General features: G+C 34.9%; 3 protein-coding genes across 9 annotated transcripts in view; all 3 read right to left on the bottom strand.

Annotated features, from left to right (window-relative positions):
* Positions 1-13,228, bottom strand: part of LOC110625034 (E3 ubiquitin-protein ligase SHPRH) — a 33,282-nt gene extending 20,054 nt beyond the window's left edge. The window contains exons 1-11 of one of the 3 annotated variants that reach the window (XM_043960994.1): positions 12,716-13,228; positions 9,203-10,025; positions 8,829-9,035; positions 8,633-8,694; positions 7,655-8,117; positions 7,204-7,404; positions 1,929-2,184; positions 1,501-1,741; positions 1,217-1,386; positions 556-1,134; positions 159-325 (exon numbers count right to left, since the gene is read on the bottom strand). In XM_043960994.1, coding sequence (XP_043816929.1) covers positions 159-325; positions 556-1,134; positions 1,217-1,386; positions 1,501-1,741; positions 1,929-2,184; positions 7,204-7,404; positions 7,655-8,117; positions 8,633-8,694; positions 8,829-9,035; positions 9,203-10,023 — 3,167 coding nt within the window. In that variant the 5' untranslated portion in view covers positions 10,024-10,025; positions 12,716-13,228. Of the gene's footprint in view, positions 1-158; positions 326-555; positions 1,135-1,216; positions 1,387-1,500; positions 1,742-1,928; positions 2,185-7,203; positions 7,405-7,654; positions 8,118-8,632; positions 8,695-8,828; positions 9,036-9,202; positions 10,047-12,715 lie in introns of all 3 variants that reach the window. The other 2 variants (XM_021770526.2, XM_021770525.2) reach the window with 2 other exon arrangements.
* A 1,039-nt stretch (positions 13,229-14,267) lies between these two features.
* On the bottom strand, positions 14,268-19,428 carry LOC110625131. Of its 3 annotated transcripts, XR_002489529.2 has the most exons (4): positions 18,793-19,428; positions 17,596-17,787; positions 14,488-17,165; positions 14,268-14,400 (listed from the first exon to the last, which is right to left on the bottom strand). XR_002489529.2 is itself a non-coding variant. In XM_021770674.2 (3 exons), the coding sequence occupies exons 2-3, from the start codon at positions 17,711-17,713 to the stop codon at positions 14,614-14,616; spliced, it is 2,670 nt and encodes an 889-aa protein (XP_021626366.1). In that variant the 5' UTR covers positions 17,714-17,787; positions 18,793-19,428; the 3' UTR covers positions 14,268-14,613. The 3 variants fall into 3 exon arrangements, 2 of the variants coding, with proteins under 2 accessions (XP_021626366.1, XP_021626367.1); XM_021770674.2 differs by having other exon boundaries at positions 14,268-17,165; XM_021770675.2 differs by lacking the exon at positions 18,793-19,428 and adding an exon at positions 18,641-18,769 and having other exon boundaries at positions 14,268-17,165.
* Positions 19,429-22,056: 2,628 nt separating this feature from the next.
* LOC110623991 (protein NETWORKED 4A) lies at positions 22,057-25,010 on the bottom strand. 3 transcript variants are annotated; one of them, XM_043961353.1, is made up of 3 exons: positions 24,725-25,010; positions 24,226-24,324; positions 22,057-23,816 (listed from the first exon to the last, which is right to left on the bottom strand). In XM_043961353.1, the coding sequence occupies exon 3, from the start codon at positions 23,812-23,814 to the stop codon at positions 22,228-22,230; it is 1,587 nt and encodes a 528-aa protein (XP_043817288.1). In that variant the 5' UTR covers positions 23,815-23,816; positions 24,226-24,324; positions 24,725-25,010; the 3' UTR covers positions 22,057-22,227. The 3 variants fall into 3 exon arrangements, with proteins under 3 accessions (XP_043817288.1, XP_021624718.1, XP_021624719.1); XM_021769026.2 differs by lacking the exon at positions 24,226-24,324 and having other exon boundaries at positions 24,725-25,008; XM_021769027.2 differs by lacking the exon at positions 24,226-24,324 and having other exon boundaries at positions 24,922-24,944.
* Between the last annotated feature and the right edge of the window lie 880 nt (positions 25,011-25,890).

Below are 25,890 nucleotides of genomic sequence, written 5' to 3'. Positions count from 1 at the left end.
TTCTAAAGAATTGGAAGTATGAGAAAAGGTATTAACCTGTCTCAAATTAAAAAACAGGCAGAGAAGTTGACAAGAAAAATAAAAGACACAGATGCATCACACTAGCAATGTTATAACAATTAAAGAAGGAAAACTCAAAATCTAAGCCAATCACCAACCGGGACGCAATTCTCGATGACCTCGCATTGTTGAGAGTTCCTAAGACAGCCTCTTCAATTTTTCTCATCAGGTCTCTTGAGAATTCATTGTTCAGTTCAGCATGATGAAGAGCATCCAACCACCAAGCTGTATCTTGATTTTCTCTATCACTAAATGCATTACAAACCTTCAAAAGAACATAATTTTGGTTCCATTCAGATTGTTGAAAACAATATTATAGGGGGGAAACAATAAAAATAGTTCTCTAAGTACTTTGTAATGTATCCTTGGGTTGCTTGAGCTAGCCACATAAATATAAGATAAATTCAATAGTATCCACATAGATGACAGAGGCATATACAGCTACAGATGTGAGGTAACAAGCATTTTTTATGTAACAGCTTGGAGGAAATATACCTGCCTGTATGACTTTCTGAAGTCTTCTTGAGCCATAAAGAGCTTTGCAGTAAACACAGATAGGTATTTCTGTTTTAGCTCCTCGCATGTTGCCCGCAACAATCCCTCACTGAAGGGCATAGATGATACATCAGATTTACCAGCGATTGCCTGGTCTCCATTTAAGCTATATTTTGATAAAACTACTGTATTTTCAGCATCGTCAGTGTAATCTGAATCATGCTCTCCACTAACTTTTCGCCTCTTCACTACATTCATGTCACATTTTTCAATACTAAGTAGCTTAGAACCTTTTTCAGAGTTTTCAAGCAGTTGTTCTCCATTTGAGGAGAGTTGGGATGGGCAGTTGGTGACCTTCAGTAGTATCTCAGCAAGGTTATGATGAATATGAATATTCAGCAAAGGGTCTAGGCGAAAATCTTCAGAGTGCTCTTCAGTTAGAGCCAATGCTTCTCTGTACAGTGATATAGCTTGAGAAAAATTTTGCTCAATGATACCTATCCCTGCAAGTGCGTTTAACGCAACAACTGACTTCCTGAGAGCTTCCTCCCCTTCTATCTTTGTCTTCCCAACAAGAACCTATAGAAGCAAATTTCTATAAACAAAGAACGAATGGCTTTTGAGGAAACTTTGACAAAAGAGGCTCCAATATTTAACCTACCATTAGTATTTCTTGCATAGTCATGGGGGATTGTTGCACAGAACGCAGCCCTGAACTTCCTACTTGAGGGTGGCAGCAAGCTTGACGAAGCTTCAAGAGTGAGTTAAGCAGCTTTGCAGCCTCTGCATGGGTGATGAAAGGGTCGGGCAAAGTATCAGCAGGTGAAGAACCTGGATGAAGCAAGCATTAAGACATTAGTGCACTTACTGGCTTTCCCTTGTTATACATTATAGCCTACCAAAAGAAAAGACTCTTAGACAAAGGTACAGGACAGCCATAAATACCAGAGACACTTCTTTTGAGAATATCATCTTTCAGACTTTCAATGACTTCACGGGCATAACTCACACAAGTTTCATGCTGTCTCTGATAAAAGTGCTCTTCAATTGCTGAAAAAGTGAGCCAGGAGACGCACTCTTCTTGAGGTGGGAGTTGCAACTCATCTGCAACATGTACCTTTGAAGAACGCCACATGATTTGTTTGAAGAATTTGTGAGTAAATTCCATTGCTCCTACATCTCTCCTCTGTAAAGGTCCGAATCTATATTAAGAAATTTTGCACAACAAGCAAATATGAAATATCTTCACCTCAAAGGAGTGTAAGGCACAAACGAATAATGAGTAGAAGGGCAAACCCCGGTTTAATATTTACAATCTTATTCATAAAGAAACCAAGTCCAAGCAAATAATAGTCTTCATGAGAATCTCATACCTCATATGGATTTCTTACAACATCAACCCACCAACGAGAAACATTGAAAGGGGTAGCTTTAAGGAATCTTATAAGGCCATACAAGTCATCAAGTTTCCTTTGTATTGGAGTCCCTGTAATACACCAACGGTGCCTAGCAGGCAATCGGTGAGCCATTTCCGTCGCAGCGGTAGCATTACTCTCCACCATTTGAGCCTCATCCAAGCAAACCCTCCACCAAAATATTCTGGTGAGAAGAGTTGGAATAACAGGATACCTATAACAACATGGCCAATAAACATCTTGCTATACTCGATTCAATTAATTCTGCAACTATAACTTGGCTAGATTACTAAAATGAATTATTGATGAAAGCCCAAGCCTGTTTAGAACTTGACTGAAAAGAAGCTATATTAGCATATATCAATGACAAGAATCACAAAGGCAGCAAAGCAATCTATGTGTGAGTGTGTGTATGTGAGAGAGACAGAGAGAGAGAGACAGAGAGAGAGGAGGGACAGAAACCATTTGCGGAACAAAAGGCACATCAAAATTTATTGTATTACTTCTCTATACTTAAATTTCGATTGGCTATTAAAAATAGTGAGTTTAGCATCTCTTGTTTTATTAGTCACAGTTAATTGGTCCATTACTTAATTCTCCAAGTGATCAAGCTGAAAATAGAAACTTTGGTTAGCCAAAAGATAGGCGCCACTGATTGGGAGCTAAATATGGCCCTACTCCTAATTCTTTGTACGTGTAAGCCTTGAGCTGCAAAGACAACAACCAACACTAGATGTGCTAGATCACATTTCATAAATTAAAACTTCTATAGCACAAAAAATAGTTGTGATTTATAAAATTACTATTTAAAAAAAATACAGCATCATTGTTCATTGATGTTATAGCCAAATATGAAAATTCATATACTCATTAAAAATCAGCATTTTAGATCATTTACTGGTTTGAAAATTACAATGAAAATATTAAACAAATGGAACTCTGCAATACTAGTCAAATACACATCTCATAAATAAATATTAGAAGTATCTCTAAATGCTCTTTAAAACATTCCTAAAGTGATGAATTGGCTGACTAGTTCATAAGCAGTCTAGAGGACATGGACATTGGAATTTACTACACGACAATTCTTGAATTTGCACAGCAAAAAATTCTTGCACAAAAAATATATGTACAAAAACTTTATACTAAATGATAATATAATCATTGATAAATAAGGTTCCAGTTAGTTGAGCCTTTCTCTTTTTGCTTTTTAACTTCCTAAAAGTACTTTTTACTCTTTTTTTTTCTGGCAAAATATGCAAGAAAGTATACTTGATAAATACATGAATTTCACTTTATATGAGAAGTGAAAAGGCAATAATAATAATAATAAAAGTAACAACAACAACAAATACAACAACAATAAGGTTACATTATTTCATACTCTTTTCCTTTTACTGCACAAAAGTATTTTTCACAAATTCTTTTGTGAAATATGAAATAATAAGCACATGTAACAGAAAATAATTCTTTCTTTTAACAACAAACATGCCTCCTTTGTTTTCAAAGACAGATGGTCTGCTGTTGTGATCTATAATTAAAAATTGAAGAATGTACCATCAAGCATAACAATTGCAATTGGATCATGATTGATCAGATAGATTCTAGTTCAAATACTATTATATAGTATAGACGAAGACAGGACTTTTGGGTATTCATAACTAATTATTGACTTATTTACTGATACTAGCTGATTCTAGAGATATGATTTGATTTTATTAGAATTCTTAATTATCTCTGTAATTATCATTTGATTATTTGCTTCCTGTTTAGATATAATTCTTTATATATAAATAGTCATGTAGAGCAATTGTAAAGATTAAGAGTGAAATACAAGAATATTCAAAATTTTCCCAAAATTCTTCATGGTATCAGAGCCTCCCCATCCGATGTTGGGTCTCCTATAAATATGTCACGTACTAGTAAAATTCTGGCCGTGAGGGGGTGTGTTGAATCCCACATCGATTGTGGATAGGGATAATGTGCCCCCGATATGGGGCATAGGCACTCCTCCCCTTGAACTAGCTTTTGGGGTGAGTTAGGCCTGACCTAAATTTAACACTAAATATATATTTATTAGGGGTGCGTGGTTCCGGTTCGGATCTGGGGAAGGAACTAAGATATCGGTACGGTTTCAATTCAGATCTTTGCTATTTCATTATCAGTTCTTTGGTTCAGTCCGGTACGGATTCAGTTCAGGGTTCTTAAAGCAAATTTATACAAATTTTTAATGAAAAGACATATTTATTTTACCATTTAACTTTTAAAATTAGTTATTAATACAATTTATAACACATTTAAACTATTTATACTATTTGCTGATTATATATATATATATATATATAAAACTAAGCATGAAGATAGTAGTATAAATATATCACTTAATATACTTTTAGTTACTTCAAAATGGTACAATCTTTAATTATAGCGTACAACATGTAATAAATAATTAAATTATTATAGATATAGTAATACACTTGAAATTAAAGAATGAAAAAAAGTAAATTAATATTATAAGTTATTAAGAAAAGGTAAGTGAGCAAAAGATAATAATAGTTTGTAAATTGTCCAATGTCCATAATTATAATGTTCACATATTATAACGTTGGTGCATATAATTCTACAATTGTATACATAATTTTATAATTTATATGTAAGAGTATATAATATACTTAAAAATTATAGAAAAAAATGTCTATAAAATTGATTCTCAGTTCAGTTCTGTTAGAGTATGGATCTAGTACGGTTCTAGAACCAAAAAATAAGCTGGTTCGATTTGGTTCTTAATGGTTCAGTACAGTTTTTCAATTAAGTTGAGGACTCACAAGAACCATGCATAATATACCCCTAACATTTATTACTTTTTCATGTATATTGATTAATACTAAAACATGTTTTTAGGATTTCTTTAACCAGCATAGAGTAAATATCAAGAACTTTCAATACAAGATATAATTAACGACAATAAGTCCATATTCACCCCAATACTTTTCACCAAGGACCAAAACAAGCCATTTAACCATTTTGGCATTTAAACTTACTTCCCATAATTAACATCTTCAATCATGAGAGGAACATATGCATATAGAATAAGAGAAAAAAAATTAGTCGTTCTCTTTATATGCCACGTTGAATCACATTTAAGTATGGAAAAAAGTTATATTCATATAAGATCTTTTAAATTGATCACGATTTCCTTTAATAACAATTTTTTTGTCAAACTTTAATAACAATTTGATCTTACTGTTTACCACTTCTAAATTGTGTAGAAATATAATATTTTGTTCTTGTTTTTCTCAATAGAGATTATAACCTATTTATAAGTGAGAGACCGTATCTAAATAGGAAGGAAAATAAAGTCTATGATTATACAATCCTAAGATTAAGTAACTGATCCATCTATTAATATTTACTTCCTATATTAACATATTTACTTCCTATAACTTATAACACTCCCCCTCAAGTTGGAACATAAATGTTAATGATGCCCAACTTGTTATATATATAATCAATTTCAGCCATAAGAACAACCAACCCAAAACAATCAAAATAAACAAAGGAACAGTAGCCGTGAACAGTTTCCGTGAACAATACCCAATGAACAGTGCCCTGTATCTTCAAATGTTACCCTTTATGGGTAACCCAAATGCACAGAACCCTAGGTCTCTAAATGTTACCCTTTATGAGTAATCCCGATGAACAGAGCCCTAAGTCTCCAAATGTTACTCTTATGGATAACCCAAATGAATAGAGTTCTAAGTCTCCAAATGTTACCCTTTATGGGTAACCCGACGAATAGAGCCCGAAGTCTCCAAATGTACCTTTATGGATAACCCAAATGAACAGAGTTCTAAGTCTCCAAATGTTACCCTTTATGGGTAATCCGAGTCTCCCAATGTTACCCTTTATGGATAACCCAAATGAATAGAGTCCTAAGTCTCTAAATGTTACCCTTTATGGGTAATCCGATGAACAGAGCCCTAAGTCTCCAAATGTTACCCTTTATGGATAACCCAAATGAATAGAGTCCTAAGTCTCCAAATGTTACCCTTTATGGGTAATCTCAATGAACAGAGCCCTAAGTCTCCAAATATTATCCTTTATGGGTAACCCAAATGAACAGAACCCTAAGTCTCCAAATGTTATCCAGGATAACCCAAAATGAACATAGTCCTAAATTTCCAGATGCTACCCTTTATGGATAACTCGGATAAACAGAGCCCTAAGTCTCCAAATGTTGCTCTAAGTCTCCAAATGTTACCTTTTATGAGTAACCCAAAATGAACAGAGCCCTGAGTCTCCAAATGTTACCCTTTATGGGTAACCCAAAACCACGTTTTACCTGTCTTAACCGCAGATCTAACATGCGGGTTGCAAGGCAACTAACCACCTCCACCCAACATCCAAACGGCAAATGAACCATAAATCTGATAAGCGGGTTGCAAGACAACTTCGACGTCCTCTCTAAGTGGACGATGGGAGACAAATATTACCCTAGATGGGTAACACAAAAGAATAGGAGTCCTAAGTCTCCAAAAATTTTAAAACTTGACGAGAGAGAGAGAAATTAAATCTCTCTGAGAATAGCTCTGATATCATGTAGAAATATAATATTTTGTTGTTGTTTTTTCTCACTTGAGATAACAACCTATTTATAAGTGAAAGACCATATCTAAACAGGAAGGAAAATAAAGTCTATGATTATACAATCCTAAGATTAAGTAACTGATCCATCTATCAATATTTACTTCCTATATTAACATATTTACTTCCTATAACTTATAACAGCTTCAACATTTTTAGAATTGATGAGATTCTCCTTAAATTAAAAAGAAAATTACTCCTTAATTTAGGGATTAAGTATCTGCTTATAATAAAAACTTAACAAGCATAAAGTCCTGACCATATCAAATATTGTAACATTATGATCAGAACATATCTATATTGTGTTTATAAATAATATAAAAATTGATATGCTAAATGCCACTAATTACCATGTGCAATATATATGACATAATGGCTAGTAAAGAAATAAATAGCAATGCAACAAGTTATTCGTAGGCAATGTGATTTATGTTGAAACTTGTGGTTCTGGTTAAATCTATAATCTAAACTATGAAAATCCCCTACAAATTAGCCATCACATTATGAAGTTCAAAGTATAAACTGTAGGATAACTTTTAGCAAAGATAAATGCCTTTTCAAATGAAAACTGTAAAAAGGTTTGACGAACCTCTTCTGGAATCGCAGGATGCGTCGATCACCTTCATGCCTATCACAATCATGTGATAAGTCCTCTTTAAGTACATCATATGTTGTCAGTACAATGTCAGCATTGACAAGTTCACTAATATCCACTATAGATTTATTTGAAAGAGATGTATCTCGCACACCTTCATACACACAAGTTTTTAAGGAACCTGGGCGTGTATGACTAAGAAAACAAATTAATATAATCAAGTCAGTATCAAAATTTGACGCATTGGAGAAAAATTGCATAGTAACAACTACTACCAAAACGAGTTTAAGTACCTAAAAGAGAAACCAAATGCCAAAAAACTGTAGCAACAATACAAAATCAACTACAGATTTTTTAAACAAATTTGAAGTTCAAGTGTTCAATTCACAATATATCTAACCATCTACTGTACAAGTGTGCGAAACTGATAAAGTAAAAGTAATACCGTGCAATTTCAGCATGCCACTGGGGCAATATAGGAGCTGGACAGATAATAATGGTGGCACCAGTAGCTATGGGAGAGTCAGTTGCTTGTATCAATTCAGAGCACATCTGACAAATATGATCCCCATCTCTCTCAACAAAACTGATTGTAGTTTTCTTTCTATGCTTTTCCACCTCAATTGTTGATCTCTTCTTTTTTCCTTTGGCTGAATAACCAACACAGTCTGCATGTTGCCAAGCATCACAAATGTCACACTGCACCCAGAGTCCTCTATATCGGTAACTTTCACTCACAGCTCCACATATGCACTCAACACGTTCTATTTTCAATCTTCTAATATTAACTTTATGATCTCCAGTACCCTGCCATGCATTATCAACAAAGATGCCATCTTCACATGCTGACTTCCGATGAGCAAATATGCAAGCAAGCAGTTCAACAGTCTTGCCCAAACCCATCTCATCTGCAGCAGGTCAAAATGACCATAGTCACTATAATAAGTTGAGATCATGGGCAAGTGCAAACCCAATTCTCATGACTCTCTTTCAATTTCTTCTAATGATGTCCAGAAATCCCTTCTTACTTTTACTTTTATTGTTAGCTATCTCTCAAAATGTTCATAATTGAAACTGTCAGTTTTAATTAATTGAAGAATATATCAAGACAGGAACTCTTTAGTATACATTTACCTAATTCCCTTCCAAGAAGCTTTAGAATAATGGGAAAGCGCACCTCTTCAAGAGTTATAAAAGGACATATAAGAGCTTGTATAATTCTCTGCAGTCAAGTATTCCTAGTCCTCATTCAGGCAGGTTCAGTTTCCCTATAAAGTTGAATGGCCTCATTCTATTCAAATTTTTGTATTTCTAATCTTTGTTAATATTTTGACCCTGGATAGAAGTGTATAAAAGGAAATTACCAATTTACCATAAAGAATTAAGCAAATGAAGGAAAAGTATAGTAGTACACTACACATACCAGCCAGAATCCCACCAGAGATATAAGGTGAAGTGAACTCCGGGGACAACGAAACATTGCCACTGAAGACAATTTATAATAAATGTGAGTGGGAAAGAAATAGCAGTTGCAGGGGGAGTGGGGGGGGGGGGGTTGTCTTGGAAAGGACGTAGGGAATCAGGACTTTCATTATCCATGATGAATCAACCAGTCATACCTAAATGGATTATAGAACATTGTTGAACTACTGTCAAGAAAAGTCACAGGCATACACAAGGGGGAAAAGAATTGACTTCTGTGCTCTTCCCCTGAATCTTCTGAATCTCTTTTCTCTTGTTGTAACATCCAGAAAGCTGCACGACGCTGATATGGTCTCAGCACAGGGAGCAAGTCGGATATGTCATTGTCAAGCATAGGAGCAGATCTGTACATAAAATAAACCTTATGATTAAGGTCCAGCTTGAAGAGGAAAGAAAAATACAATATATATATATGCATGAATGAGTAATTATATTCAAATGTGCATTGACATATTTAATTAGGACCGATCCATCATGAATCAATAACTTATAGAAAACAATAAGCACTCACTTCGATGGTTTAATGGCTTCATAGAAACCAGCAACATCAAGCCTTGCTCGTTTCCTGGAGTTGGAGGTATCATTTCCTATATCTGCAACCATGTCGACTGCCATTTCTGTAGATTTAGTAACCCCATACCTAGCCTCTGAAGTCATTACTTCTGGTCGTAGCCAAGCCATCACACTCATCATACTCTTCTTCCATAGTTGTCTGGTATTTTCTAGAAGGGACTCACAAGCATCAAAAGCTTTTTTAAGTATCTCCACCCTCACTCTCACAGGCACCACCTCCTCTGAACATTTAAACCCCAGAACTGGCCTCACTGTCAAAAACTGCATACTTGTCAAGTGAACAAGACCAGTAATACCCTCATTTGGTCCATCAAAACTGCCAGACAGAATTACTGATTGCATTTCGCCATCCTCAACCATGCATTTCTCAATCAACTCCAAAGATACATCACTGGAGGAAAGCACAGGCCAATGACCTAACTTAATACGATCAATAACAAACTCATCGACATTGCACACTCGAAACCTTAAGGAATACCTAGACTGATAAATGTCTGCATTTATGCTGAAACTAGAATATGCTTCCCTAAAATTCATGTCATTTAAGATGACTTCAGATATGTCGAGGTGCTCATTTGAAACCCAATTACTCCTATCAACTTCCACATAATATGGTCTATCAATAGTAACAAATTCCCCCTGGTCTGCTGTTTCAGTCTCAGGTACTTTCTGTTTATCCAATTCTACTGCAGCAGCATCACTGTTTGCTATAGTTACTCCACCAGACCGATGTGGGCGGGCTTGCTTCCTTCTACCCATCACTAGACAAAGTAAAATGGAGACTATGCAAGTAAACATATGCATATCAAACATAAGATACGAAAATTATCATGAAAATTGTAGAGTAGAGTTCAACTGTGTGTCAATTATAAGCTGAACAAGTAGGTTCAGGAAACCCACAAAACATATTTGTGACAGAAAGGAGGTATAGAATTTTCAGAAAACTAGCACATGTATCCAGAAGGCAAAGATGCATAATAATTCTTATGTTTATTCAATAGATTGTCAAAATTAATCAAATAGATTCTCACTTTTTATCCATAGCAAGCAGCACATAGCTTCCAAGTTACTGCTATTGAGACTTTAGATGATTTTGTTGAACCTTTGATTGTAATATTTTTTGTTGATTTTTGTTTACCAAGTGCTTCATGCAGGATGAAAGCCTAAAAAACCCACTTCAAATCAGAAACTTTAGTTTCTATGACCAAAAACTAATCCTTGTTGCTTATCTATAAAACTTCAAATTTGCTAATATATCAAGATAGTTTCTTAATTGTGCTCAATCTTATCTGTTCACAAAAAAGTGCTTGTCTTCTTGGTTCTTACTGCTTTAGGCTCAAAATTAGTTGCTGCAAGCTTCTACAACTCAATGGTCTTTTATTTGTTTGGAGAGAAAAAGATAAGAAATCATAGAGAACATTAAGGAAAGGAATATAAGTTTCAGGTATTGTATTCATTTGATCAAATTCTTTAGCTAACCATTTATACCAGCTGAATTCTAGGAAACTATTACAATTTGGTAACAGCAAATGTCATACAAGAAACCACCATAACCTCTTTAGTAAACTCGGTGCTTAACAACACACTATAGTAATTCAATCCTATAGCTTAGTTCCTAATACATACGCTCTGATGTCAAGTGCGCACTGGATTTTGTTGTCTTTTCTTATATACATAAGTTATATAGCAGATTAGGAAAAACCTCCTTTGCAATTGTGTTCCCATGTTCATTTTTTTAGATAATTTCCTTGTCGTACTTCCACCATTTTTTCTCTATTGTTATGTGGTCTCACTTTAATTCTAATAAACAACAATACAGACACAAACACATATTTCATTTGCTAAAATGATTTAGACATGTATCACCTCTTCCGAGATGACAGCACATTGTCTGTGGATTCTATTGGGTTATACTCATATTGTCATGACACCTTAAGTTAATGGTCATGTGTGGCTGGATCAATAACCTATGCTTCATCAAGCTACGTTTTGTCGACAACCTATGCTTAATTAGGCATATAGATGATACAGTGATTCTACAACCTATGCATTACTAAGAATCTCATTCTTATCAAACAATTACCTGCCATAAAATGTAGCAAATTTTCCATTACTCCTAAACAATTAAGGTGCTTTCATTGTCACCACTATTCACATTTCACCTTGTATTGCACTTGAAGGCTGCCTATATACCCTCCTGAAAAGCAAATTAACTAAAACATATTGTTCATTCCTCCTTGTTTCACTTATAACGGGAGAATTAAAAAACCCATGTAGCTTGATGAACTAATGAACACTTTTCATAAGCCCAACCTAACTTTAGAACTTTTCCAAATTAAAATATTTACTTAAAGATTAAATTTGCAAATTTTCATCCAATATCTTGACATTGCTCATAATATTCTACTGCAAATTTGGCCACATCTATTCTCCCCTAAAACTAAGACTGTTTCCTTCTGTAAAAGCATATAAACTTAATATTCAACTATACAAGGAATGCACTAAACTAATATTCAACTTCACAAGCAATTCACTCTAATGCCAAAACCCAGCCCAGACCAACATCGATCATTTTCTCAACCTTCATCCATCATTAAATCTTCATATACAATATAACAACTTCCTCAAGTTGTGTAAATTTCAATGCAACATTTTATCTAAAAAATAATGCATACACATCCATATATAATATTCCTAGTAATTCAAAATTAGATATAGTATTTCTTCATTAATCAACATATAAAAATTTGATTAACTTAAATTGAATTTCCATAATCAACAGTATAAAACACAAGTCAAATGGACGGATGGATCAAGGAAACCCTATGAATGTACCAGCTATACCAAAAGACCTTATGGTAGTTAATATGGGTCCCCAGTCCCCACCACCCATCAACGCGTGCGCTTTTGCCATGTCATGTTTAATGAATAAAATATGCTACAAAAAGAACAAAAGACATAGGAAATGAAATATTTCATAAGTTAATGATAGCTACATTCAGTTTATGTATCCACAATACAAATTAATGGATATGAATCCAAGAAAAATCTTCAAATTAAGCACTAATTACGTCAACAGAATTTTTGTTATTCTCATTTTGTTTTCTTTTGGCATAATCAAGTAGATAAATGAAAGATATAGATATTCTATTGCCTTATCAAGATAGCATTTAAGCTACTTAAGTTATTTCAAATGCTTACTAATAACTACCATGCCATGGCTATATCTCATGTTCACACATACAGGCTTGTTCTAACGATTTTACCTGTTGAATTTATTCGAATTACCGGTTTCCCATTTATTTTTCATCCTTAGAATGCAAAATGTACAATTGCCTAGTGAAATTTCTCATTAGAAAAAATAAAAAATAACAATCTTGCGCAGATTTTAGAGAACGAACTCTAATAATTAAACCAAACTACATGTATGATAGTCAAATAGGGAGAAAACCTGAAATTTCTGTTCAAGCGGGCTTAGAGATGCTGCCAGCGCGTGATGTCCGCTCACAAGTATCAAATCAGGTGCCTCAGGCAACCTCCATGTTCCCGCTATACCCAAAAGCAGCACGTAGCTGCACAAAAAGAACCGCAAACTCCTTGTTCTTCAACTTTTCGACTTCAATTTCAGTGAAATTGACGGTAATGGTGGTTTATCCAGTGACTATAGGTGACGCGCAGCTTGCTGGTGAGATTCGCTAGCGTTAGAAGAACCAGAAACGACTGTAGGGAGGTTCGACAGTCACGTCTCCTTCCTACCTCAGTTTCTACGTCATATGAAGTCAATAGAGCAGTTTAGCTAGCTCTCGAATCTCGGCTAGTCGGAAACTGAACTGAGAGAAGGTCCAGTTCTCCCTACTTCCTCGTTTTGCATATGCGTAGGCACGGGACAAGCAAAGCCCGGAAGACAACCGATTATCCCACCAAGGCCCGAAAATAATCCGAGAAAGGAAGGTCGAATCGGTTTATGATGACCTATTAAACCGACTATCCAATCCGGTGTAAAGTAAAAGGGTAATTATTATAAAATCTCATAATTTATTTAGTAAATTTATTGATTTATTTTTATTTTAAAATTAAAAGGTTTGAATATTTTATGATATAAAATTATTTAGTACTTTTTTTAAAAAATAATTAGTAAATTTTGATTAGTATAAATATTTAAAATTATAAAAAAATAAATAATATATAATTAAAATTAGAGATGCTAAACTATATAAATATTTAATATAGTTAATGTTTTTTCTAAAAAAGATTAGAGAGTTTGATTTTGTATAATATATGGACAGTTTAATTGATTGATTTTTTAAAGATTAATGGATTGATTTTGATATAAAGACAATTTAATAAATTTATTAAAATTTATAAAGCTGATAATAATTAGTTAATTACCACATTAGTTATGAGCTTTCCAAATATTTTAAAATTTTTGAACCGTCATAAATTTTAACTTATGATTCTAAATTGATAATGAATTGATCATGTGATAAGTGCATCCGAGTGAATTTGAAAAATCTTAGATTTCCTCCTTCAATCCTCAATTCTTATTTAAAAAATAATAATAAAATAATTTAATTATTTTTTAAATTATGGCAGAAAAAACATATATTAATTTAATAAATAAATAAATGTATATTTTTGCTCCTCTCTTAAATACATCCCAACATTAATTATTTTGTTAGTAAAGGTACATATTCTGTTAAATATCATGACATCCCTTAAATAATGCTTAAATTACCAGACTAACTCTTTAAGTAAATTCTGAATGAAGCAGCAGAGCAGTCTAACAGTTCACTGCCTGCCACATGGCCTACAACCTTGAGTATCAGCATTAGCCTTTGAGCATTCAAGGGATTGATTGAGCTAGATAATCCCTTTCTTTCTCAGGAGGCTGTAATCAAGCTGTGTATCAGCATAATGGCAGCTTGAATAATTTAGTTAGTTTCACAGTCTTAACAGTTGAATTACATCTTACGACAGTTGAAGAACTTGATCAAAGATTATCATTGTTGATGCATCAGACACATTTGACATTCCTTAAACATTTAGTATTCTTATTACAATCTACCTCTTTGAATACACACAACAAGATTCTATACAAATAAACAAATCATACTGGAATTTTTCTCTGCACAACATCTGTACATACAAAATTCAGAATAGTTAGTTTTCTACTAGTATATATACTCCAGACTCTCAAGGAAACTGTGAAAGATCCTATTTTACCTGTACTCAAAATGAAAAACAAAGTGAAAAGGACGAAAAATCTCTTCAAGTGCAAACTAGAGCAATTAGAACACCATGGATTTGGTTGGAGGGCAATACAATCCACCACTTCATGAGAATTATCTCTCAATTCCTCTGCATTTCTGGGTAGTATGAGGCTGCTGCAGGGCCAGATGGTCCCCAACCATATATCATGTCACTCGGCGATGAATAACCCATTAGTCTATGAAGTGGTGAACCTCCTTCTCCTCCTGCTGGAATCTCCTCAATTTCTGAGGATACTTTCTTAGATTTGGATTTGCTAGAAGAAGGGCCTGCTGCTTCATATATTTGCATAGGACCCTTGCCTTTCTTTTGAGCCTCATTCGAAACAAACTTCCTTCTCTCTTCGCTATGCTCAAGTGAACCATGTGACACATTTCTTTGAACTTCATTCCTATGAATAGCATGAAATGGTGTTTGACAAACAGGATCCTTCTCAGTGGAACAGCTTTTGCGGGAGAGTCCATACTCGTCCGAACAAGACATAGAATCCAGATAGGGACCACTGACATGAGATGTGGAAGTAAAGTTTCTCCGATGAATAGCATCAGTATTCTCGTCAACCTCACTTGTTGGAGGTGCTTCAGCAGTTGGTGTATATGGCATTAGATGAGTTCTGTCTTGAAGTGAAAATTTAAGTACCTCTGAACAAGCACCACATTTTAGCAGATGGCACCTCCTTTTAAAGAGGAGAAAATCTGCAGGCAGCTGCAGTTGTTTGAAGCAACTAGAACAAGTTATGAAAGGGGCTCCACCTGCTATGGGCCTGAGGTGTCGCTTAGCCAAGTGATGTTTCTCCCTTAAGTACCTCTTCACCTCATGATTTCTATGCATCTGGTCATCAGACTTTGTTCCGCAAAAATACATAGGAAACTCATACTCCACATGCCTTTGAGGACTCGTGGGGCAAGAGCCATAGGAATTGTAAAGATCAAGATGAGAGTGTACCCTACAAAACCCTCCATTGTGACGAAATCCAGGTGGAGGAAAGTGCCCTTTGCGCTGCCACTCTTGGGGACAGCAGCACATTGAATGATCAACTTGGTGTCTACTGGTAGTTGCCTCTGCGGAGAAAGGTAATCGTGAGTATTTTTTCTGTTGAGACCAATTACTTTCCTCTCTAACTCTTTCAGCAAATCTGGGATAAACTAGGTTATAGAGACTTTCCTCTTGTAGGAACTCACGGTCATTGTACATGGGAGTATAATGATCTTTCCAAGTGAATCCATCATTTGGTTTATCATTCAGAGATGCTTTATTGAGTTGATCCTGCAATTCATAAACCATTCTCAACAGTTGCATCTTCTCCTGTTCAAAGTACGCAGGCTTGTCTTTACCAGGAAACCTTGAATTATACAACTCACTGTAATTGGAAGGGCTGCCACTTTCATAGTTAGCAAGGGAGTCACTTTGATTAAGCGCAAGTTGAGACATGTATTCATCTCTTGCTAATCTTCTCCAGTTTCTACCTGGTTGGTCAAGTCCTTTGGGCCCCAGCAATTCTTGATCCAACTTGGTAGATTTCAGGGCATGATGTGTCCTCTCAGGCAGAAATGAAGCAGAAGTTCTGAAATGATGTATCTCATGATTACTGTTGATAGGGAACCTTTCCCTTCTGAGCCTCACATCAGAAGCAGAATAGTTTGCAAGCCCATAGACATGTTTGGATGAACGTTTGTGTCGATTAGGCAATTGATCATCAGTTCCTTCATAAGAAGAGAGACCATCATCATAATAAGCACGAGAGCTTCTGGTAGTGGGGGATTTGGACAAATCTATAAGAGTACCGCTGAGCTCAGAGCTCGGGTTATTTGCAAAATCTGCAATTTCAGAGGCATCTGTAGACCTTACACAGTCAGAGCCATTATGAGAATTTTCCTGAGGCTGCTTCAGATGATCATTAGGTGAAGATATAAGAATATCAGATGAAATACTTTCTCCAGCTGGATGTCGAGCAGTGGCAATTGAAGTACTTCCCTTTGTATCAACCAGCTCCCCTTGGCTTGATCTTTCAAAAGTAGAGTTGCTTTCATTCTGAGCATCTGGTTCTGCTTCTAGCTTAGCCTTTGCTGCTAACAGTAAGCTTTCATCATTAAACTCAACTTCTGAATTTGTTCTTGACAATGGAGAATGAGACAGCTTTCTGTTCGAAAGATGAGAAAGTTCATCCGATGTACAATCTCCATTAGAAACTCCATCCTGCTCAATATTGCAAGCCAAAGATTCATTTTGATGACCGTCATTGTTGTGGTCCTCATCTGACAAGTTTACACCTCTGACTTGCTGGTTGTCGCAAGTCCTAGATTCATTTTTATTGCTCTCACTTTTTTGCTCAGCATTTGAATCTTTAAGCTGCTCAATATCAAAATCCTCGGATCCATTTATATCTCTTACATTGTTTTCATCTTCATTTGTTAAGAATAAGCCTATGGGCTTGTCCCCATTGCCATTGCTGGATTTGATTTGGCCCCTCCCATGGCCCAAGGAGCATTCTCCTACAGAATGAAGAAGAGTCTCATGACTTAAGCTGCTAGATTCCTTATCTTCAGAAACATGATCTAAATTTCTCAACCCTGAAGCATTGGTTTCAGGCGATCCAGATGTAGTGCTTTCAGCATTTTCTTTTCGAACTTTTGCTGCATGAAGGCATATGATTCATTAAAGACTGATTAACAAATAGCAGTAGTGCACATAGTTGTCTAACAGGAAAGAAAATAGCATTGAGCCATTACATATGTTGTAAGGATGGTCTATAATAGGCAAGGATCCAGGCAGACAGAGGTTGGCCATCATTTAAATCTCCAATTTCCCATTTAATCAAGCCACTATTTATTCAAGGCTTCAATTGCCAATTTAATAATCAATCTCTAGAGAGTAATCACATTTCTTAACTTTATCTCAGTTGAGAATTTAATTGAAGTTCACAAGAGAGTTAATTATGAAACAATCCCTTTCAACTGTACAATTCCAAAGTTAAATACCTCTTCATTACTTCACCATTATAATAATAGACCATTTACTTCTTCTGATCTGCAATGAATAGCAAAAGTTTATAGAGATGATTACCTTGGAGATGTATGCCACAGCAACCACACTCATAGACAGGAACATTTGGCAACTCGGGAAGGACGTTCTGGCATCTAGGACATCTAACAAATCGAATCTTTGGACTTGTTCCACTCATTTTTTTCTTCCAAATATATAAAGGTGTTCAACCTTGAACTGGGACCTTATTCTAAGAGTTTGAAGCTAAACCATCTACAAGCAGAAAAATACATAGGCACAAGTTAGATACTGTGGGAATAAAGTGCGCAAAACAAGTTGTAGAAATGGTTTAACAACAGAGATATCTAGAAAGTGGATTAACAAGCCAAGTTGTGTAAATTCAATAATTTCTATGACCATTAATTTCTCTGATTTTTAATAAAAAGAACTTGTAAATTGTTTTGATTTACAATATGTAATTGGAAGTCTTTTTACATAAACGAAATCTTCTTATTGGAGTTATCTCCAGAGTGGTGAATTCTATAGTTTGAACCTAATCAAAGACAAATCAACAAAAACAAAGAGATTGCAATGAATCATCATTTGGCTGAATATTTTGATGTCTTTTTGCAGGTTTTTGAACGAAAGCAATGTGTGTGAGAAATCAGAGTATAATAAATTTATACTCGAAGCAAATAAAGCATTTTAGGTAGAAGGCAAACGAGCAAAATCTAAACTACAGAATAAGGAGGATCTGGTTACTAATTTGAGATACATAAATTTTAACCAAGAGATTGGCAAATTACATAAGATGTACAATTTGAGCAAAAAAAGAGCAAGTTAATTAATGCAGCTAATGGTCAACGGTAAAGAAATGGACACAGATCCACACATCTTGGCGAAGTGGGATAGAGAATATGGGCAAGCAAGAAAACAACAAACAAGAGAACAAGCAATACATATTTTATTCTGGATCAAATCCCAGTAAATAACCACAAAACGATAGTAAGAAGCAGCCAGCATCCACATGAAATCCAAAGTAACAATAGATACGGAAAGAAGAAGAATGATATGAAGATAAACTTTAATTAGATCGGATCAAATCTATCAAATAAAGATCCAATACCCTTTTAACTTATTCTGCAATTAATCTGAGAATCCAGAGTGAAGAGCGAAGCTAGAATTTAAGAGATGGATGATATGCAATACAGATTTTTGGAGAATTTTGAAAATGCAAAAGAAGGGAAGCTTATATAAGAGAGAGAAATAGCAACGAACCTGCGGCAGACCTGCTGAGAAATTTGAGGAAATGAAAATTCTTTTCGTGACTACAAAGTTCCATAAGGACCATGTCTTTTTCTTTACTACTACTTTTCTTTATTTCTCGATTGATCTGCTCTGCTAACTCTTCTTTATTTCACACATAAAAAACTTCAAACAACACTAAACCCTAGTCTCCATGAAGGGTTTAGCTCAAGGTCATTCTCCTTTCAGTCAACCCTCGACCATGGAAAGCCAAAAGAAGAGAAAACCCACTGCAAGTAATTCCTCTGTTTGAGCTTTTTCCAACAGACAAAAGAGAAGAGAGATGTGTATGACAAACGGGGTTGTGTAGTTGGGAAGGCAAACTAGGCCAAAAGTAGACACGAGAATGAAGATCATTGATTAAAATCAGCGTTGGCTAACATTTAAAGCTCCTTCCCAGTTCCGACCTCTGCTTACGTGTTTCTTTTTGATTGGTGGTGTTCATAGTTTCCCTTGACACGACCGTTATTTTGGTGCGTCTTTTTATTTCCTGTTTTGATTCATTCTTTTCATCTCTGCTAGAAGTAAGACTGCTAGATTTTTTAATTTTTTTTTTCCCAAAGGAAAATGGGAAAAGTGCTAGGCCCGAAATCAATCCTTTCTCTTCTGTAAATTATTTTGAAAAAGCTTTTTCACAATTAATAGAAATAAATTACAAAAGTTTTTTTTGCTTTTTATAATTACTTATCTATGTGTTTTTTTTTTTAAAAAAGATTGTTCATTTGGACTGCCATGATAAGTTCTCTAGAATGAATTGGTACAAATAGAAATACTTTTTTGAACTTTTATTTCGATGTTTGATCGGCAAAATTAGTCAACCGAGATGGAAGTTGGAAGGAAGAAAAAGTCGTGGGACTGACTGGAATAGATACTCTGTCCAGCTGTTATACGCGACGTGGCAATATTTCATCCAGGCAATCACACGTCTGCCGTGAAAATCTTCGCACCTAATGGATATGGCCCAGTGAGATGAGAAGACGTGGCATTTTCTATTTGAAGAAATGAAGTTCAATTGTATTTTTGGCATTAAAATTTTAATTTAAAGCTAATTATTATTATGGTGAAGATAGGAAAATACTAAATTTTAAAATTTGTCATTGTTAGATTAGAAAGTCAAGGATTAGGTTTGTTCTTTCCCACCGCGAAATATATTTATATTATATATATTTAATATTGAATTTCGGACTGGAATTTGGTGTATGTCGTGGGAAGATTGTAAATTTTTTATTTTTAAAAGAAAAATATTACTACTTTTTATAAATATAAATTCACATAGAGTTGATACTATCAACAATACAAACAAATTTATTTAGGTTTTTTTTATATATATGTTTTATTTATGTTATTTTATTAAAAATTACATAATTCATATAATCATTTTTTTAAACTATTAAATTTTTATTTTTAATACAATAAATTAATTTATTGTTTGCATGGCTTTGAGGAACAAACTTGCTGTGGAATCTAGACTATAAATGAGGTTTAGTTGATGCTATGTGAAGGGCAAATGTAAACCGTTGAACGTTTTACACAAATGTTGTATTTTCAGACCTGTAATGAGATGGAGAAGGAAGGTGAGTTACTTTACAAGGAAAACAAGGGGGTAAAAGTGGCATGGCTGTGTGTAGGAGAATGGCCTTCTGTGCTACTGTTTACTTTGTTTGGAGAGAAAGAAATAGAGCCATTCTTTGTAATGGTGTAAAAGTGGCATTGCTGGTGGTGCAAAGGTGTTGATAATGCCTGGTATGTGTGTCAAGTTGGCGGTGTGGATTGTCCCTCTTGGCAGTGTTAATCTTACTGCAGAACTTATGGGGGTGATGGAGTGGTCTCTGCTGATGCAGCAGTTCTAACTTTTATACTTGGTGAATCTATGGATGTGGTATTTGTTGGATTTGTGCTGCTGGAGCCTATTTTGTTGTTGCTGCAGTTTTTTATTACCTTCTGCAGAATCTTTGTGGATGGAAAGTGGGTCTTATGCTGCATGAATTGAGCTGCTGCAGAAGTCAGAGGTCCTGAATCTATGGATGTGGTTTTTGTGATATTGGGGCTGCTGGGGACTGTTTATTGTTGCTGCAGTTTTAATTCCCTCGTCAGAATCTGTGTGGGTGGTAATTGTGGGTTTTGGGCTGCATAAATTGAGCTGGAGCCTGGAATTGCTGCTGCAGCTCTAATAATTCACAGGTTGAAGCTCTTTGGGGGACATTATACTGTGTAGGGTGAAGTGTTGTAGGGACCTGTTGAAGTGTTTAGATTTTATGTGAGTATTTAGGGTGGTGTGTTTCTTTAGTTGGGTTTTAATGATTTTTGATAATGACCACTTTCTTAGATTGTTTGTTGAAGGTAGTGATGCTCTCTCTCTCTCTCTCTCTCTCTCTCTGTATTATCAAATAAACTTTAATTTCTTTTCATTAAATTTATTTTTTTAATGAAAAAGTTTCTTTCAAATCAATTAAAAAAAATTATTTAAATGTGCACTTGGAATCAAAGGATCCTTGACCTAATCAAATGGAAAGCAATGACTTCTTATATGTCAGTACCCATTATGATGGATGACATACTATACTAACCCACTTGGCGATGGGGATTATTATATTTATATCACCCTCAAGTCTTCTCATTAATGGAATTTAACTGCCCCAACTATCTCTTCTATTTGCCAACCCAAACACATTCTCAAGTCTCAACAAGGTCACTCCACTTGTTTTTTCTTATCATAAACTGAATTTGGAGTTTAAGTGTCAAACATTAGTTTTGGTGTGTATTATTACTGATTTTGTCAACGAGAGAGGATTATGCTTGGTAGCTGTTTGAAAAAATTGTTCAATAACTAAAATTCACACACACTTCAGTCAATAAACTTAGTATGCAAAACCCTTTATATATATATATATATTCAGGATGCCATTTGCTTTTACTGGTTACTAGAGAATATAAAATCTAATTGTGAATGTATTCTTTTGTTATTTTCCTTGCTGTATCACAAGCAATGCAGACAATAATCAACAATGGTCATTTTAAAAGAGGAATGCTAACTGGTGATTAAAAGTGTCGTATAAACAATAGAACCCTTGTTTGCTTGCTTCTTCACCAGTGAGATCACGTTCCATACTCAATATTTTGTTGTGTTTAAATGTAAGAAAGTTCAAGTGCTTACGCTTAGTTTGATAACAAATAATTGAATACCCTTGGTCTGATTGGATATCAATTTAACATTTCTGTAAAAATAAGAGAAATATAGCCAGGAAATCAAATATCTAAACTGACAATGAACCAAAAATACAATTCTCTGAGGTCCAATACTTTCCAACAAGAAAGAATGCTCCACAACAAACAGCAATTGTTTTCATACACGGGCAAACGAGCTACAGATCAGAAACCTTACTAGTCCAATGATAGAATTGGGAGACCTTAGGAAGCCATAACTGCATGCCGCTTCTTTTGAAGAAATGCTTCACGAAGCTCTTTATACCCACTCCTATAATGGTCCAAGGAGATACAAAGCTGCCTTATTGCTTCCCGTTTCTCTTCAGCACCAGCCCGAAGCTCACCTCTCTGCTTATCCACCTCCTTTTCTAGCTCCGCTACTCTCGATCTCAGCTCATGTACTAGCTTTTGCAAACTTTCAGACCCAGCAATTAGTTCCAAATTTTCTACATGCATGCGCCAGATTTGCTCCTTCATTTGCTCAATTTGAATGTCTCGTGAGCTCAATTCTGCAGTAAGTGTGTTTACCTTAGCATTCATCCCATCTTTCTCTGCCGTAAGCATATCACACTTGAATTTAAGATTGTCAAGGTTTTTATTTAGAATTTCTACATGCCCACTTCTGTCACTAAGTTCTTCCTTCAACTGACTGATCTCTGCTTGAAATCCCACCCTTTGGGTATCCTGTAAAAGTTGCAATTCCATTTTCTCAGTTTGGCATTGCCTTAGTTTATCCTCCATGGATTTTCCTTGTAATTCCAGTTCTCTGAGCCTTACCTCCAACAAGTCTGCTTTCTCTGACACACTTGATATCTTTGACTGCAGATGTGATTTTTCAACCAATAAATTCTCCTCTGCATTAAGCATTGCAAGTTTTAATGCTTTGATCTCATTATCACGATAAGATAAATCATTTGTGCACTGGACAATCCTCTCCTGCAAGTCTAAAACCTGATTACTCTCTGAATCAAGCTTGGCCTTCAACATCATTTTTTCTTCTTGAGCCAATTTCAGCAGACCTTGCAATTCATGTTGATCATCAGCTGTTTGTTTTTGCAGTGCCATTATTCTTCTTCTCTCTGCTTCAAGATTAGCCTCCCTCATTTTGACATCTTTATCTGCTGATTCAAGCTGAGCCTGTAAAGTTTCTGCTAGTATCATAAAATGTTCACTCTTTGCAAGCTCGTTTTTTAACTCAGTAAATTCCTCTTCTGAGAGCTGCAATTTTAGCTTTAAGACTCTTAACTCTTCCTCATGCTTGATAACCTTACTGCACAATTCTTCATAGCTTTCATTTTCTTCAGCATTCAACATACCATCTCCATTTTCTTCTATATCCATCTTAAGCTTCTTTGGAATAGCAGTCCCCAACTCAATCTTCTGATGCAGGCCCTTATGATCAGTGCTTACCGGGAGGCTATAGTACGCATTGCCTGAGGAGTTGAAAGATTCTGATTCAGAGTCAGATGATGATGATGATGGATCAGAGCCACCAGAACTCACAGATGCAACTCGACCAGACTTGAGCGAACCCAGTTTTTCATCAGGAGTTAGCATTGGTGTGTCAGGGCCATTACCAGCACCCTGCATTTGGATCTCTGATGGTATACTCTTGTATAATTCCACATTCAAATGGTCATAGCGCGCAGCCAATGAGCGATACAAACAATAGAATTCCTCAATTTCATCGATCAAATCTGGCCTAGTCTGTTTACACATTTCAGCTTTCTTCACTAGAGATGCAACATCCTGTTCAGTCATTTTTAGCACGAGATTAGCACCCTGGTCCATCCCTGTCACCAATGAATTCATTATCATTAGCTTGACTCCAAATAGCTTGTCGCACTATAAAGTGATGAGATGTACATAAAGAAAGAATATAAGAGAGTATCATAAAGAAATTATAATTCATCCCAAGAAGCTTCCCTTCCATTGCAACTGATGGAGTCTCAAATATTTCAAGAGAGATTAGAATGCAGTAGTTAATCTTGCAGATTTTCTGCAGAACTTTACACCTATGTTACTATATAATTGAAGATTATTTTCAGCCTTATCAGTCAAGTGGAATTACATAAACTAGACCTAACAAAATTTCATATCTAAAACAATAGTGATAAGACAAAGATCTGAAATAATTGAAAACGAAGGCAGATAAGATAATCCTAGTCTAGCTTCACCAAGTTGTTAAGAGCAATGGTTAACCGAAATCTGAAGGACAAAAGCTACGCTGTAAAAATAGAATTCCAAATCGGGGGGAAAAAGTAGCCCAACTTGCTAGCTCATTCAGTTTAAAAATAAAACCTGCAGTAAAACAACAAAATCAAATCTGGGTCAACTTTTACTAAAAACTCAAAATCAAGAGCTCCTTATTTTAGCCGACAAGAAATGCACCCATTCATAATTTTTTTTCCCCTTTTTTTTGTCTCTCTATTCATTACCTACAATTTCTATTGATTTTGAATGGGTAAGTTCTGAACACCATGGGATCTACACTTAAGCTTTCCAATTTTGATAATAAGTTCAAGGAGTCAATTATTTAAATGGGTACTCTCACAGCATCATGTTAGCAAAAGATTTGAATCATGAACATGGAACATCAAGTGAATAGAGCGGGAATAATACTCCCAGAATCAAAAGTTGGAATTTGTTAAAATATATCCAGGAATTGAATTAGAGCAGAGGGAAGAAGCAACTCACTGACCTGAGAAAGCAGACGAAGATCACAAGGACTGAAATTAGACTCAAAGGGGGAAATGAAAAGAGGGTTATGGAGAAGGGGGCTGATTTTCCAAATTATTAGATCAAAATTCAAAAAGTAAGTGTTTTTTTTTTTTCTCTCTCGGGGAGAATAGAGACAATCAGAAAAGTGTGAGAGAGGGAACAGAAATGCCTGCCAACCTTTCCTCCATCCCCGCTTCTCGAAGGCCGCGCCAGAGAGTTACCAATTTTGCCGCCCTCTCACATCTGAATTTCGATTGTAATCACCAAAATGCCCTTCGTTTCAAGTTTCAAATTTCGCCATTCATATCTAGTGAAGATTTTCAGCCTGTGACGGTTCTGCCGGCAGCCACATGTCCATATCCAATTGGCTGGTGTGGGCCTGAATTAGAAAAATTATCTTTGCTGATATTGTTACCCTAAATAAAATAAATAATTATCACATATTAGGTAAAATACTTAAAAATACAATATGAGCAATTATAAAATATTTATAATATTAGATTCAAGTTTAAGTCTTAATTTCTCTAATTTCTTATTAAAAAAGTTATTTACATTATATTTAATATTGTTATTTAAATTATTATTATTAATTTACTTTATTCAATTGATATTTCTTTTTTATCAAATATTAAAGGATTATATAATAATAAGGTCTAAGAAAATTTAAAAAGCTAAGGCTTCAAGGTGTAAAAGACAATTATGATATAGAATAAGAATTCAAGGCCTATAACGCTACAAACTAAAAATAAATATAACCTAGACATATGATTCAAAGACTGCAAATAAATAAGTAAAATCCAATTTAAAAAAAAATCATAACTTGCATTAATAAAAAAGAAAAAAATATTTATAAAGCCGATATCAATAAAAATTAAGAGGTCGTTAGGTGAAATCATTAAAATACAAACAATTAAAAAAATAAACGAAAAATCATAAAGCAAAACTAGATTGTGCAATCAAAAAATAAAAAAGAAGGGCTATTCTTCACCAGAGCAAGAGAATGAATAAAAGAGTTTGACCAGCTATCTTCACACTTGAAGAATTGATTGTCCAAAAGTCATATATGGTTAAAAATTTTGAAATACTTAGTATCATAAATAAAAGAAATATTTGTTACATGATTATAATAAATTGAGACACTAACTG

This window comes from Manihot esculenta, chromosome 10, assembly GCF_001659605.2.
Source record: "Manihot esculenta cultivar AM560-2 chromosome 10, M.esculenta_v8, whole genome shotgun sequence".
Classification (NCBI taxonomy): Eukaryota; Viridiplantae; Streptophyta; class Magnoliopsida; order Malpighiales; family Euphorbiaceae; genus Manihot; species Manihot esculenta.
Note: the sequence above shows the minus strand (reverse complement) of the source record. Positions and strands in the feature narration are given on the sequence as shown.